Source organism: Chrysemys picta, chromosome 7 (assembly GCF_011386835.1).
Source record: "Chrysemys picta bellii isolate R12L10 chromosome 7, ASM1138683v2, whole genome shotgun sequence".
Lineage (NCBI taxonomy): Eukaryota > Metazoa > Chordata > Testudines > Emydidae > Chrysemys > Chrysemys picta.
The window spans coordinates 21,872,892-21,886,902 of record NC_088797.1 but is presented as its reverse complement, the minus strand read 5'-3'; the positions used below and the strand labels follow the sequence as shown (position 1 = coordinate 21,886,902).

The 14,011-nt window shown below is 52.1% G+C and overlaps 1 protein-coding gene across 5 annotated transcripts in view; it reads left to right on the top strand.

The window, feature by feature from the left end:
• The window catches only part of PLXNA1 (plexin A1), a 284,683-nt gene that overhangs the window by 248,984 nt on the left and 21,688 nt on the right, over nucleotides 1-14,011 (top strand). For 3 of the 5 annotated variants that reach the window (XM_042849837.2, XM_005288413.5, XM_008168018.4), the window contains exons 23-27: nucleotides 2,300-2,366; nucleotides 9,875-10,021; nucleotides 11,350-11,509; nucleotides 12,520-12,641; nucleotides 13,343-13,439. In XM_042849837.2, the coding sequence (XP_042705771.2) occupies nucleotides 2,300-2,366; nucleotides 9,875-10,021; nucleotides 11,350-11,509; nucleotides 12,520-12,641; nucleotides 13,343-13,439 (593 nt within the window). Of the gene's footprint in view, nucleotides 1-2,299; nucleotides 2,367-8,843; nucleotides 8,993-9,874; nucleotides 10,022-11,349; nucleotides 11,510-12,519; nucleotides 12,642-13,342; nucleotides 13,440-14,011 lie in introns of those variants that run through there. The other 2 variants (XM_005288414.5, XM_042849840.2) reach the window with 2 other exon arrangements.

Below are 14,011 nucleotides of genomic sequence, written 5' to 3'. Positions count from 1 at the left end.
AGCTGACTTGAAATGAACGGGAGGGGCTATTCTGGAACTCTCGTACAATCCGGAGGACAGGGGAGGGATGTCTGTTAAACTTAATTTTCATTCTCTGGTTCCCTCTTTCCCATGATACCTTCTCCTTCTCACATGCAGAGCAGGCTGAGGTGGGGGCAGGACTGACCAAAAGCAGATCAAATGAAATTAACACTAGGAAAGGTGATCTGCTCCAAACAATCTGTGATCATTAATTGTTCCCTTCCCATCCTCCCCGTGTGGCGCTTCCTTTGTGTCACGGGGACGCGGCTCAAAGTCCGCATGGCTCCAAGCGTTGGTTTTTTTTGTTTTTTAAATAAAGTCTTTTTTCTGTGTTCCTCTTCGCTCTCCTGGTGCAGCGGGAAGGCAGTTACCTTCTCGAGGTCATTAGTGTGGCTTGTGCTTTTGTGAGCATCTGCATTCGAAAATAGCTGGTCTGATGATTAATGGATGGAGCAGAAGAAAAAGCATAACTAGAGAATTTCAATGGGAACTGTCTGGGTTTTTTCTTTTTCAGGAAGTGTGAGTGGCTTTTTAAAGAAATGAATGTGTTAAAGAGAATGTTGATCCTGGTGACAGTGCGAGGCCTCTCATGTGCAGAGACATGCACATTGCAAGCAGACACTGCGCAAGTTTCCCCCATGCAGCCTGCCTGATTCACCTCAATCCAGGCCTGCATCATTCGCTGCTATTCCATTCCTGCCCTGCCTCCACAGTTCGGCTGATCACCTCACTGCCAGCCTGTAGCACCCTCTCTTATTCCAGACCGAGGCTTCTCACACAGCTCTGTCAGTGCACTTCAATCCTGACCCACATCATCCCCTGCTATTCCGCTCCTGGGCCCCTTCACACAGATCCGTTGGTCCACCTCACACCTGACCTGCAGTCCCTACTATTCCAGTTCAGGCCCTCTGCTGTCCGGACATGGCTAGCAGTGCTGGGATTTTAGGTGGTTTTGTGATATTCCTGAAGGTGCATATAGGAAGCAATTTTGCACTCCCGGTCCCTGCTGTCCTCCAGTGTTTTTGCGCATGATGTGATCCAGATTTGAACTGAGCTTTCCAGAAGCACTTACAGAGCTGCTGCACCCCCGAAGTTTGATAAGCATCACTTTATCTATCAGTCTCTGTGTTTCAGCACCTTGCGGTGCCAGCACTGACTGACAGCTCCATCAAAGTTTGCTCCAAACTCCTTCTCCATCACATTTGCCCTGCCGGGAAACAGGCATGTGCCACACAAGGACCCAGGATCACCAGTCAGCCCATTTCCACTCAACGGGCAGGGAACCAATCATAGGGGATAAACCCCCCTGTTCCTGGTCGAGGATCCTTGCTCAGTGCTCCAAAGGAACATGGAAGACAGCCTGAGTTTCCAGTTGGTTCATGTATAGGGTGCATCGCTTGTGCAGAATGGATGGGCTAACGTGTGAGCACCACTATCCTTTACTGGCTGAAATCAGATCTGCTCAACTATGTGTCATAGGCCATGCATTGCTAGCAACTTATGGCGATTCTTCTTCAGCTCAAGTGGCAGGGGCCTGAGCTTCTGGAGCAGAAGGATCAGAGCTGTAACCCAGCTGTTGCCGAAGTTCTGCATGGCCTAGGTGTGCAGCATGGTGACAAATATGGTGGTCTAGATGGCCATGGATTTGTTATAATATTCATATCGGATGCCTCAAATGCTCTCCTCCCACTGAAGACATTAAGATGAACCCCAGTGGGTGAAATTTACGAGATCCACCTCAAGCTCCCCAGTTAAGGAGGATTGTAGAGGAAACTGACTGGCCCCAGAGTGGGACACCTGGAAAAACAGGCCAGAGATCTCATGTAGCTGTGGGTGGGAGGGGCTTAAGGGAGGGAATGTGTGGCAGGTACAGCAGAGGCTTATTTGCATTGCTGCAAGGATCCCCTGGGGGCAGGAGCCTGCTGTCTCCTCCCTACTGAGGTGATGGTGACAGGGAATGGAGCCAGCTTTGCTTCTCCCTCTGGCTGGATTCCTGTGGTTGAGTCCTGCAGGTGAGCGGGCTCCCCTCTAATGAGCTCTCCCTGGGGCAGGCTGGGATTGACTCCCAAGGGGGCCATCTTTAGATTTTTGTCATGGCAACCCCCAGGACTCTTGCCGCCTCCTCCTGCCCCTTTGCTCTGAGTTTTCTGCCTTTCAGGACACGACCTGTAAAGCAAACGAGAAATAGGTAAAAGATCCGAGACCGAGGAGACTGCAGGAAAGATCGGAGACCTCCGCTTCTCTGTTGTGACGCTCTTACTCTCTGCCTTCCCTACAGGACGGAGTCTGTGGCTGAGAAGATGCTGACGAATTGGTTCACGTTCCTCCTGTACAAGTTTTTAAAGGTAAGTGTGGAAGAGACCACTAGCCCCAGGGGCCAGGGCCTGGCCTCCTTCCCTGTGGGAACCATCTCTCTGCTCAGATGGGATGTCGTGTGTATGGGGTTCCCAGGTCTGCCACTGATTTGCTGTGTGACTGTGGGCATGTCGCTTCTCCACTTTGTGCCTCAGTTTCCCCCTCTTTTTGTAAAATGCAGCTAGTGATTCTGACTCACCTCCCCACAGGGCAGGGTCATGAGGCTAAATCCAATCCTGTCTAGCCTAACACAAAGGGCTGGTCTACACTGGGAACAGTCATCTCTCAGGGGTGTGAAAAACCCACACTCACGAGAGATGCAGCTATGCCGACCTTATCCCCGGTGTAGACAGTGCTAGGTCTCTGGAAGAATTCTTCCGTCAACCTAGCTACCGCCTCTCATGGGGGTGGATTAGGAGAACTCCTCCTGTTGGCATCGATGGTGTCCGGACTGGAGTGGCACAGCTGTAGTGGTTTAAGTGTACACATACCCAAAGTGTTTTGAGCTCCCTGCATGGAAAGTGCTAGAGCAAGGCCCGGTGCTGTTGTCACCTGAATCCTGAGGGCCTTGCTCAGCCCAACCCCCACTTACGGGACTGGGAGTTTGCCAGAGTAATGCAGGAGCCAGGGTCCCAGGATTGGCCCCTCCCTGTTAAAGCTCTCGCTGTGGAAGCCAGCTGGAAGGCTCTGCAGCCCATTCGATGTAGAGCCTGTTCTGCTGCCCTGCTTTGATTTTCTCTGTATCTTTTATAGCTAAGGCTGTTTAGCAGGGAAACGGCACCTTGCAGAGTCCCTCAGCTCCAGCCATTCGCCCCCCCTTCCCCCCCCAAGCTGCCATCGTGCTGACTGATGTGTTGGCGGTGTGGGGCGGGGACTCAAACAGCAGGAGCCAGGTAGACTCTGACCAACACAGGTGCTGCTCTCACGCCCACACCCTGTAGGCCCAGCATGGCAGATCAGCAACGCGGGAGCCGAATGGCCTCTCAGTAGGCTGTTCTCCCAAGCTGTTCGGGAGGTGTCAGTGCCTTTAGAAGGAGCCCCCTTCTTTCAGCCAGGCTCATGGCTTCTCCATACCCAGTTGGCACACAGCATCTGCGTTTCCTTCCCTGCACTTGCAAACCCGGTGGCCACAATTCACCCCGGCGCAGCCCCACCCGCGGTAGCAAGCGGGGAAGCTGAAGTGGAAATGGGGTGGGAGCATTTTTACTGCTGGCTCATCTAATATTATTCAGCGGAGATAAAACCACCTGAGTGCTGTCTACTCGACTGGCCCCACCGTTAGGGCTGCACCAGTGGCAAATTGCAGCGGCCAAGTTTGCTGGCTGAGTCGTAGAAACAGTGGTCTGCTGCACGCTCCAGAAGGAAACAAGCTGGGTTAACGGTGCTGCCTGTTTGTCAGTCACAGAGCCACTTCCCCAGGACCTCGCCTGGTGTTTACTCAGCGAGTCCTGGTGGCACGGAGCCGTTTTTGTGCGATTTCATCCCTCATTAAGATAAAGAAAGTTTGAACCATTTCCAGGAGAGGAATGTGTGTGAGCAGGCGTCTGTGCGGACCTGGAGTGATCGCCAATGAGAGGTGATTTATAATATCACTTACATGCACTTGGCGTTGTGCCTCTGTCTAGGGATGGCCCATATCTATAAAAATATATCGGTACAGTGTCTGTCGCTTTCCCACGGCAGGAGAGGAGTGAGCTTTCGCCTTTAAAAACCCGCCATGTCCTCCTCACTCCGTGGGTTTGCATTTGCGCATCACCCTTTGCGTCGCAAGGGGTTTCAAAGGGCTTTATAAATGCAGGCAGCGAACGATCCATGCCTAGTGCCCCTCACCACACAGGGCCGGCTCCAGCATTTCTGCCGCCCCAAGCAAAAAAAAAAAGCCGCGATCACAATCGCGACCGGCGGCGGCAATTGGGGAGGGGAAAAAAAAAAGCCGCGATCGGCGGCGGCAATTCGGGGGCACACCGCCCCCGAATTGCCGCAGGTGCCGCCCCTCTCCCTTGGCTGCCCCAAGCACCTGCTTCTTAAGCTGGTGCCCGGAGCTGGCCCTGTCACCACAGCACCGGAGCCAAAGACACTGGGACAGACTCACGCTTTGGGGAAAGTGGCAGGTGATCTCCGGGGGCCAGACCTTTGGAAATGATTTGCTCTTGTAAAATACAATTGAGTGCATTTGTGCACCTGATTTGCTCGTGTAATTGTGAGTGTGCGTGCCATTGCACTGCTTGGACATGCTAATGCCCAGCGATGCATCTAGCTGCTTCTTTGCTCATGAAGTAAGTGCCACTGTGTGAGTGAAGGGGGTTGCAAAGGCTCTCACATTTCTGTGCATGTAACTGTGCGTATTCTAACAACGGGTTTTTGGCTGCGTGCGTGGGGCATACGGGAGCTGGTCTTGTTCAGATGAAACCCACAGAGTGAGCTACTGAGGTAGGCAAATTGTATTCCATAAAGGGTGAAGGGCTCAACTAATCCTGCTGGGAGTTGAACGGGCAGTTCAGGGTCCGGCTGTTTCAGCCTCCATGCTGAGCCGATGTCCTGTGTGTGCTTTGCCCTCCTTGCTGACACCTCGATACATTGTTGTCTGATTTGAAAGCTCCTCTGAGTCAATTCACTCACTGTCTGTCCTAGGGCATGACTCCCAGGAAGAAGTTAAGAGGAAAAGAGAGAGTTGGGGAGGGGCCAGGAACATCTCCTCTGTATGGAGATGTTTGGCTAACTGGCAGCGGGAGCGGATGCAATCTCCCAGGTCTAAAGAACAGTGAAAAGAAGGATTATTTAGGGCAGTACCGAGGGGCATAATTAAGGAAAATGTGTGCAGATTACCAGGACAAACTTGCTGGCAGTGAGATCTGTTAGGCTGTGAGATAGTCATCCAGGAGAAGCGGTGGAAGTCTCATTGCTTGCTTGGGACACCTAAAATTAGCCTGGACAAAACCCTAGAAGATGTGTCTGATAGGGACTGCTCCGGCCTTAATCTCAGGGAGATGGAATGGGTGGGACCCGCGGCTAGAGCCATGTAATTTCTGTGATTCTGTGAGGTGAGGCTTGCAGGTGGCAGGGAGAGAAAACCCCAGAGGTGGATGGAACAGGTATTGCAGCAGATAGTTCGCCAGTAGGGAAACATATGCCTTGCACCAAGTAGTGGTAATTGCGCATGTAAATTAGGCATGCGGTGGGGCTAGCCGTTTTGTGTGCACAGCTGCTAGGACACTTCTCAGAAACAACTGCCCTGGAAGGACCCTGATGCCCTTTTTGTTTGAGCAGGGGTTGAACCGGTGTCTTCAGCTGATGTGAGCTGCTGATCTGGTGCAAAGCCATAGACGCCAGGACCTCTTGTCTCTGGCTTTCCCCCAAGAAGAGCTTCCAGGAGCACGTATGACCAGTGACAGCAGTAATGCAGTGGGCAGGATGCAATTTGTACACTCGCTGGCAGACGCATTTGCCCCCCATGCCTGCGTGCATTGTGCCCATGGTCTAGCAGGGTGGATGCACCCCCTGGGAACTCCCATGGTGGCTAGCACCTAGAGATGCGGCTTCACAGAGCGATCTGGCAGCATGTGACTCAGATGAGCAAAGCAAGCTGGCCAGTCATCATACACAACTGGGAAATTGCGTGTTGTTTCTCACAGTGCAGTGCAGGTGTCTAGCTCCACCCAGTGTAAGAATTAAACCGGTTCTAGGATAGGATCCCAGAGCTCCTCTCTCCTCCTGCTTAGGTGTCTCCTGGCCCTGCCTCTTGAGGAGGAAATGGGGACAGGCGGCAGCAGTAGAATCAGCAAGGCCTGGTGCTTTCATAGGGCCCTGCAGCAACATTCATCAGACTCTTAATGAGACACCTCAGGGGAAGGCAGAAGGGAAAAAAATAGAGATGAGCATTGAAAAATGCACGGTATTAGGTGCCTGATGAGCTAAATCTCGTCAGTAAGACACTGTGAGCATTTGCTGGTTTGGCTCAAACTGCCTAGGGCCTATTCCCCCGCCCCCTCTCCCCCCATGCAAATGTATGCGCCATACAAACATTCCCTTACACGCCTCCTTCCTGCAGCTTGTCTTGCTCCTGCGAGGGAACTTCTCCAGGAGCATTTTCCTTTGTAACTTTTTCACAGACACACTAAGAGCTGGCAGTGGTGCAGCTCAAAGCTTGGGCAGAATTGCATTCTAGAGCCAGGTTGCCCTCTGTGTTGTCGGGGCGGCACATCATTGGGTACGTTTCAGAGAGGAGATCCCACACTGGGGTGTCCCTGGGCCCCTCTTTTATTTTGCTTTCTGTAGCAATCTGGAATTGTAGGGAGCTCCTAAGGGAACCATCTGGTCAAGGTCAAAAAACCCCCCACCAGTTTCTGGCTAGCATCCCTCTCTCCGACCTGGTTGGGAGGAGGTGAAAAGTGGTGGCAATGCTTTCCTCCATTCAGGATAGTGTAACCATATAGTCCACGAAAGCTTATGCTCTAATACATTTGTTAGTCTCTAAGGTGCCACAAGTACTCCTGTTCTTTTTGTGGATACAGACTAACACAGCTGCTACTCTGAAACCTGTCATATAGGGCTAAGATGGCCTGTCCCAGGTCTGTCCCACGGGATGCTTTGCAGGGTTCCGCTGACATTGAGAATGGGATCTGCTGCAAACAGCTGATTGTTGGCTCTCTTGGGCACTGGCTCCAGATCACCGGTCGCTATCTCACAGCAGTGGGAGTGCATTGTGGATTCCTTTCAGATCACCCCGGGGGTCATGCACTCCAGCTCCACAGTAAGATGGCAACCAGTCTGGGCGCTGTCTGTCATCTTTGCTTCTGCTTGGAATGGACCAGAGAGTTAGTCAGAAAGAGTAAGAGGAAGGGGAGAACTGTCTGGCATAGGGCCATTGGTAACAGTCCACAGAGCCTTTCACCTCTTATATTTGATTGTGGCAGGGAGAGACCAAAAATCATTCCCATCTAATGGCCCATCTAATGGTGACCTGTGTGAAATGATCAGGTGGTGTCAGTCCAGCTGCAAGAGAACAGGGGTCTGCAGTGTGGAAAACCCACCGTGATTGGCACTAATTGCTTCCCCTTGCTGGAGAGCTCGGCAGAGAAGCCAAGGATTGAATGGACTATAGGGACATACCTGTCATTTTTAGAGGGGGTCTCTGCAGGCCTGGGTGGAGGAAGCTCATACTGCAGTTGCCTGGGCTGTACTGCTTCCTCTAGGCTGACAACCTGTCACCGTTCCAGAATGCTAAACTTGCTTTAAAGGATCAAATTGGTTAATTAGTTAATGTCTCTCCACCCCTTTGCATACAGAAAGCCCCGCGTTCCACATTCATTTTCTTTCAAAAGGGGGATCTTCAGAGCCTCACTGGGTTGGAAAACGAAATGGGTCAGTGCTCAGGGGTGACATTTTTAAAAAGCAATCTGCTACGGCAGCGGGTTCCTGTAGAGAGTGGGGCCGGACTGCCGGCGAGAGGGAGAAAACTGTGTGTTGAGAATGGAGCAGATAAACGAGATGTGACCATGAAGCCTGCTCCAATTTATTCTTCATCTGTGTCACTTTCCCCTGGCTGGGAGTTTTACAGGAGCTTTTATAAGCAATCAAAGGAAGTGACTCCCTTTCTTTACTCTCATGAAAGCAGGCAAAGAAAGTGAACTAGAAAGGCAGGCGCATCTCCGCCGGCTGGAATGGAATTGCTGAGCGGGCTTGTTGGTTTACGGTCATTATTTTGCTTTTGCGTTACGAGGAAGCTATTAATAAACAGCACGGCACCCACACTGGGGCTCTTTCTCCCTCTCTCTCTCTTTTCCAAGCTGACTTAATGAAGCCAAGTTTGCAAATGAAACATAATTTCAAAGACAGGCGTGTTGTCGGAAGGTCTGGGGATGATGTATGCCTGTTCCTGCTCGTTAGCAGCTGTCTCTTTAATTACCGCAGATGCTAACGAGATGCTAACAGCATATGGTGACAGGGAGAGCAGCCGCACTTTGCACCAAAGTACAATTTATTTGTAAGGCGGACAGGTTGGGGGGGCGGTGCTGGTTGGGTGGAAGTGGTTGGATTTTTTTCTTGCCCCCCCGCCGCTCTTCCTGTCCCTGTTTGGTTGGGGTAAAGCCTGCTTCTGGGAGGCACATGCAGTTCAGAGGGAAGGTTCAAGTTGTGGGGCACTATGTTAGCAGTGTCATTGCTGTGGGACTTGGCTCTCCCGTTTCCCCCACTCCCACGTCCCTGCTCTCCCAGTCCCCCTTTCATCTCCTCACCACTTCCATTTGCCCTGACCCCGGTACATTTCCATCCCATCCCCCCTCACACTCCACCCCTCCCCTAGAACCCCTGGCGCGCGATGGTACCGTACCTATACCCTTGGCCTGGCCTTGTCTTTTTCGAGAATGTTGCAGTTTAATACATTTTCCATTGTGGCTCCTTTTCATGCATCACTGTCCTGTAGTAATGTTCATTTCCATTGGTCTCCCCCGCCCCTCTTTATGGGGCAGTGGTGGCTGAAGGGTTGCTGAGGAGTTGGGTAGCCCGTTGTTTGACAGTGAGGACATGCCCTGCTTCCTAAGCAGGCAACGTGGGTGGCCACGTGACTGGGTGAATTGAAGGAAACCCCATCACTCAGCCCAAGCCTCCACTGAGAAGCCAGCGGAAGAGATTGTTGGTAGTGAGTTGGCCTCTTAATCATTCTGTCTCTTGAATCTGGCTGTGGGCCCCATTGCCATATCAGCGTTGCCTATTTATCCTTCTGCCCACCTGAGTCTGGCCTCTCAAAGGAAGCTAAGGGTGTAATCCTTGGTTCTCCCGCTTTGTAATCCTTGGGTGGGGTCCGTGATGCTACCCCTCCCTGCCCTCTTTGTCAGGGTGTCCAGTTCGTGGGTGGTTTCCTTTGGCCAGTTCAGGCCATCGATCATATTCCACAAGCTCAGAAAACCCAAGATGGCTGACGGAGCTCGCCCAGATCAGATTTAGAGGGGTGCTCTGAGCACAGACTAGCTCTGCTGCTGACTCACTGTCTGACTTGGAGCTTAACCTCTCTGCCCGCATCTCCCCACCTGTAAAATGGGCTCACTCCTACCTGAGCAGGGTTCGGCAGAGAATGGCTGGAAAGCATTGTGGGAATGGGCATGGGGTTATGATTCTAATTAAAAAATAAACTAGGGAATTGTGCAATGAAACAAACAGCAGCTGGTTCTGAGGGCGGTAAAAGGAGGTAAATTGCCTCCATTTGCCCCAGCTGTTGAGATCACAGTACGGGTCATTTTTGTGCACACATAGGGCAGTATTTTATAGCTAATGCTCCCCAAAGCATTTGGCAACATAGCGTGTTTGCTATTGGTAACAGAGCTGCAGAAAGGTAGTCTGGGACTATCTTGGCAAGTGCTGGGGACAGTATTTATAAAGCCACACACTGGTGATTGAACATGGCAGACTCCTGCATTCTGCTTCTCCTTGTACTAGCTGAGGGCTTCCTTGAAGGGTTAGGGTTGGTGTCTGGTGGTTTCTCACCTCTCCCTTTACCCCACAGGAGTGTGCTGGAGAGCCTCTCTTTATGCTGTACTGTGCCATCAAACAGCAGATGGAAAAGGGACCCATTGACGCCATCACCGGAGAGGCCCGCTACTCGCTGAGCGAAGACAAGCTGATCCGGCAGCAGATTGACTACAAAATGCTGGTTAGTGCAAGCGGGAGCCTCGCCCAGGACTGGTTCTTGCCAGGACCCCTAGGTTCAGCTATTTAACGAGGTCTTTGAGGCGCCCAAGGTACTTTGCAGAGGGCAGTTTGTGTCTCATTTTTCTCTCTCTAGCATCCCTGGTAGTGCCTCTTACCCTGACCGCGTTGTTCTTCACGTGTCCTGGGCTGGGGAGGGTGGGTGAGGCATGACAGGGCTCGCCATCGCAGGAGAGCTGAGAGAGCTGAGCGCAGGTCAGCCCCCCTTCTTGGATGGATGGATGCAGTGCATTGACACACCCTGGGGCCCTGACAGAGATGGAGGGGGAAGGAGATGCTATTGAGCGTAGCCCATTGTGGGCAGGGGCTTGGACCAACCAGCCGATGGGTTTTCTGGGGTGGGATGAGGGTGTCCTTGCAAAGGACAGAGATGGCTGTAGGTATATATCTTCTTCCTTCTTTTCAGAGCCTGGAATTAGGTATTAGCTCTCACCTCCTCCCACCCCACCCACCTTGATTGCCTTGTCTGTCCAACCGCCTCTGGGTGATTCAGTAAAACCCTTCCCATGACTAAACCCAGTGCTGACTCCTCCCTGCTTATCTTCAGTTGGATTGCTTTGGAAGTGTGGGGGCGGGGCATTGGTCACCCTTCTATTGCCTATTATCCACAGAACATGCATTGAGCTCTTACCATTCATAGCTAAGGGCTTGTCTACATTTAAAATGGTCTAGTGGCACAGCTGGGCCACTGTAGCACTTCAGTGTAGACAGGAGGGGTTCTCCTATTGGCATAGGAAATCCATCTCCCCCACTCAGGAGCTTGGATTTTTCACACCCCTGCCTGATTTAGTTAATCCAGCCTCATTTTCTAGTGTAGGCCAGCCCTACGATTATGTAGGAATAGTCTCTCTGAAGCACCATCTATTGCTTTGTCCCATCAAAACATCTGTGAAGTTGGAACTGCTGATTGTCCCATGTTGTGCTCTCCAGAAGGTGGGGACAGGGACTTCTCCTACTCCACCTTCTCTGGAATACGTCCAGGCGTGGGTGTGGCTCAGGATTGCACTGTTCTATGGGTTTGTTCTAGTTTGCTGGCTGCTGGGATCCCCTTGTTGATATCTCTCTGCCTTCCTGGGGTGAGGGGGTTAATTATATTCAGCTTTGGGGTCAGGGGAATGCTTCAGAGCTGCCACTCCTCAAAACTAACTGCCCCTGGATGTGGAGGCACAGCCAGTGGACAGCTGTGTGACCTGTGCCCCTGGCTATATGTTCCTGGCCAAAGGTGAGGTGCGTCCCATCACACAAGTCTCTCTGCTTCCCTGTGCTGCACAGACGCTGAACTGCGTGAACCCTGAGAATGAGAATGCCCCCGAGATTCCCGTCAAGGTTCTGAATTGCGACACCATCACACAGGTGAAGGAGAAGCTGCTAGATGCCGTCTACAAGGGCGTGCCCTACTCCCAGAGACCCAAGGCAGGAGACATGGACCTGGGTGAGATTAAGAGACAGAGGCATTTGTCATATGGGTAGGACAGAAGGAGCATCAATGTCAACTGGAAGATCCTGATGCGAGGGGCCTCAAGCTAATCTGAGTGTTTCCATAGAAGGTGGAGGCAGAGCACCCAATGCAGGTGTCCTGTAGAACACATGGCCCAGAATGACCATTGCATTTGATCCTGTCTTAATCCACCACTGCGTAACAATGGGGAACGTGTATCCAGTAGCTACGGGCTAGCTGTTCAGTATGCAAGGTACACACAACAGTGTGTATGACGGAAACAGCTTGGTGTTAAATGCTCCACACTGGCAAGCAGGAAACCTGACTGCAATTCCCAGGCCTGGACTCCTGCCCTCCAGGCTGCCCAAGACAGGCTGTGTAGCAGAGATTATGTTTTTGGACCCCCGAGAGGGTGGGAGAGCCACACATCTCCCAACAGCAACCCCGGGGAATGGTTTGAAAGGAGCATTGACTGGAGCTCCAAAGCAGGGGAGGAACCATTCAGTCCCTTTGGATGGGGTTCTGGTGCTAGTGGCTTTGACCTCAGAGCAACGGCTGCAAACTACGGAGGAATCGTCACGGTGACAACAAAGATGGGAGGAACCTGGGGAATAAAACTGTGCATTGTAACAACTGGAGGGCGGTGGGTTGGAGACATCTCTGGGTTGGTTTGTAATCTGCATTCCTGGCAGTGGGTTGAGACTAGAGCAGAGGAGACCAGAAATGGTGACCCATCCCATTCCCAGCCAGGGGCAGGAGGATGGAGACTAGAGTAAAGTTAGCTCAGTGATGCCGGACCCAAACTGATGCCCAGTTTCTTCACTTGGGTGCTTAGAAATGGCTTTTAAACAGCGACACGCCCAGTGCATTAGATACTCTTTAGAAGGAGCAGCTTCCTACCTGTTCGTGCCAGGGCTCCTTCTCTCTCCCTCTTCCCTTCCCGTTTGTTTTGTGTCCCATCTAGAGTGCCACTAACTCCCTGTCTTTCTCTTTCATTGGTGCAGAGTGGCGGCAGGGCAGGATGGCCCGAATCATTCTGCAGGATGAAGATGTGACCACAAAGATAGACAATGACTGGAAAAGGCTCAACACCCTCGCTCACTACCAGGTCCGGTCGCCCACCGGGGTAAACCACTGGGTAGGGCAGTGGGCAGTTGCCAGCTGTCAAGGAACTTGGCCTAGCCTGGGTACCTGGAGGTTTAATGCTCTTCTCTAGCATGTTGTAGGAACTGGGTTTGGCTGCTAGCCACATCCCTCACTTCTAGTGCTGCAGGGAGACCAGGCCAACGGGCCTAATGGCCACTGCTCTGGGCTGGCATCTGGAGACTTAGGTTCACTACCCAGTGTTTTGATCTCTGGAGATGGCGGGTAACACCTGTGAGCCTCACAGAGTGGAGATGAAGCTGCTCATCTCCCTGCCCAGCAAACCCACCAGCGAGTGAGGGAACAGCATCTATTGGTTCTGATGAGCATCCCATTTAGTGCTTCCCAGATGGAGGCATAGGATTGCAGCCGGAGGCCTTCACGGTGTGTGTGTAACGGGATAGAAGATTGTTTCAGGGCTGCATCAAGGCTTTGAGGAACCCTCTCCTTTCCCAAGGGTCAGTGAAGGGCCAGATCAGGGACCCCTACTATCTTATCTGAATTTCAAGGCAGCTGTTGGGATTCCCATTGAAACCACTTAGATCCAAGGCCTTGCTACCCCCAGAGGCTTTGTTGTGTGGAGTCGGTGGAGAAGGGTGGTTCTGGTTTGCATTTCCCTTGCTGTGCAGAACCTTGCTGTGCATCTCCATGAGTCACATTCTGGTCACTCTGCTCTGCCTTTAGGTGACTGATGGCTCCTCTGTGGCACTGGTGCCCAAGCAGAACTCGGCATACAACATCTCCAACTCTTCCACCTTCACCAAGTCACTCAGCAGATACGGTGAGTGTGGAGGAAATCCCACAGCCTGCTCTCTGGAGCCAACAGGAACAGCCCTTCTGGACGGGCCAGGGACGAGAGTGTGTACGCAAAGCACCGAACAGAAAAGGAGGCAGACTACAGCATGCATGATGTATTGAAACAAGCACCACCAAACTTCCCAGCTCTCTTGTGCCCTCCCATTCACTCTGGGCTCCATCCAAACAATGAGCACAGCCTCCGGTAACCACGTGCCCTTCTCCTTTATTGGTGCAACGTGGTACACGGTTGAAATGTACATCTGGGGCAAACAGGGAGCGCTGCTAAGGGATCTTCCTTCCTAGACAGCGAACACACAGGCTGCAAATTCAGATAGGCACAGGGACATCCGAGTCAAGGAAGCTTTGTGTAAGTGAATTTCAGGTGCACAAGAGGTGCTGCATTGGCAGCTTGTAGCCTGAAGTCCTTTGTGCACCCCAGAACAGGAACAGTACAAGAATCTGCAGAGCAACTTTGCTCACACTGTCCTGCCAGTGTGCCTCCACCCTGGTTGGAAGGGACCATTCTGTCTGCTAAGACTAAAGCAAGAGGCCAGA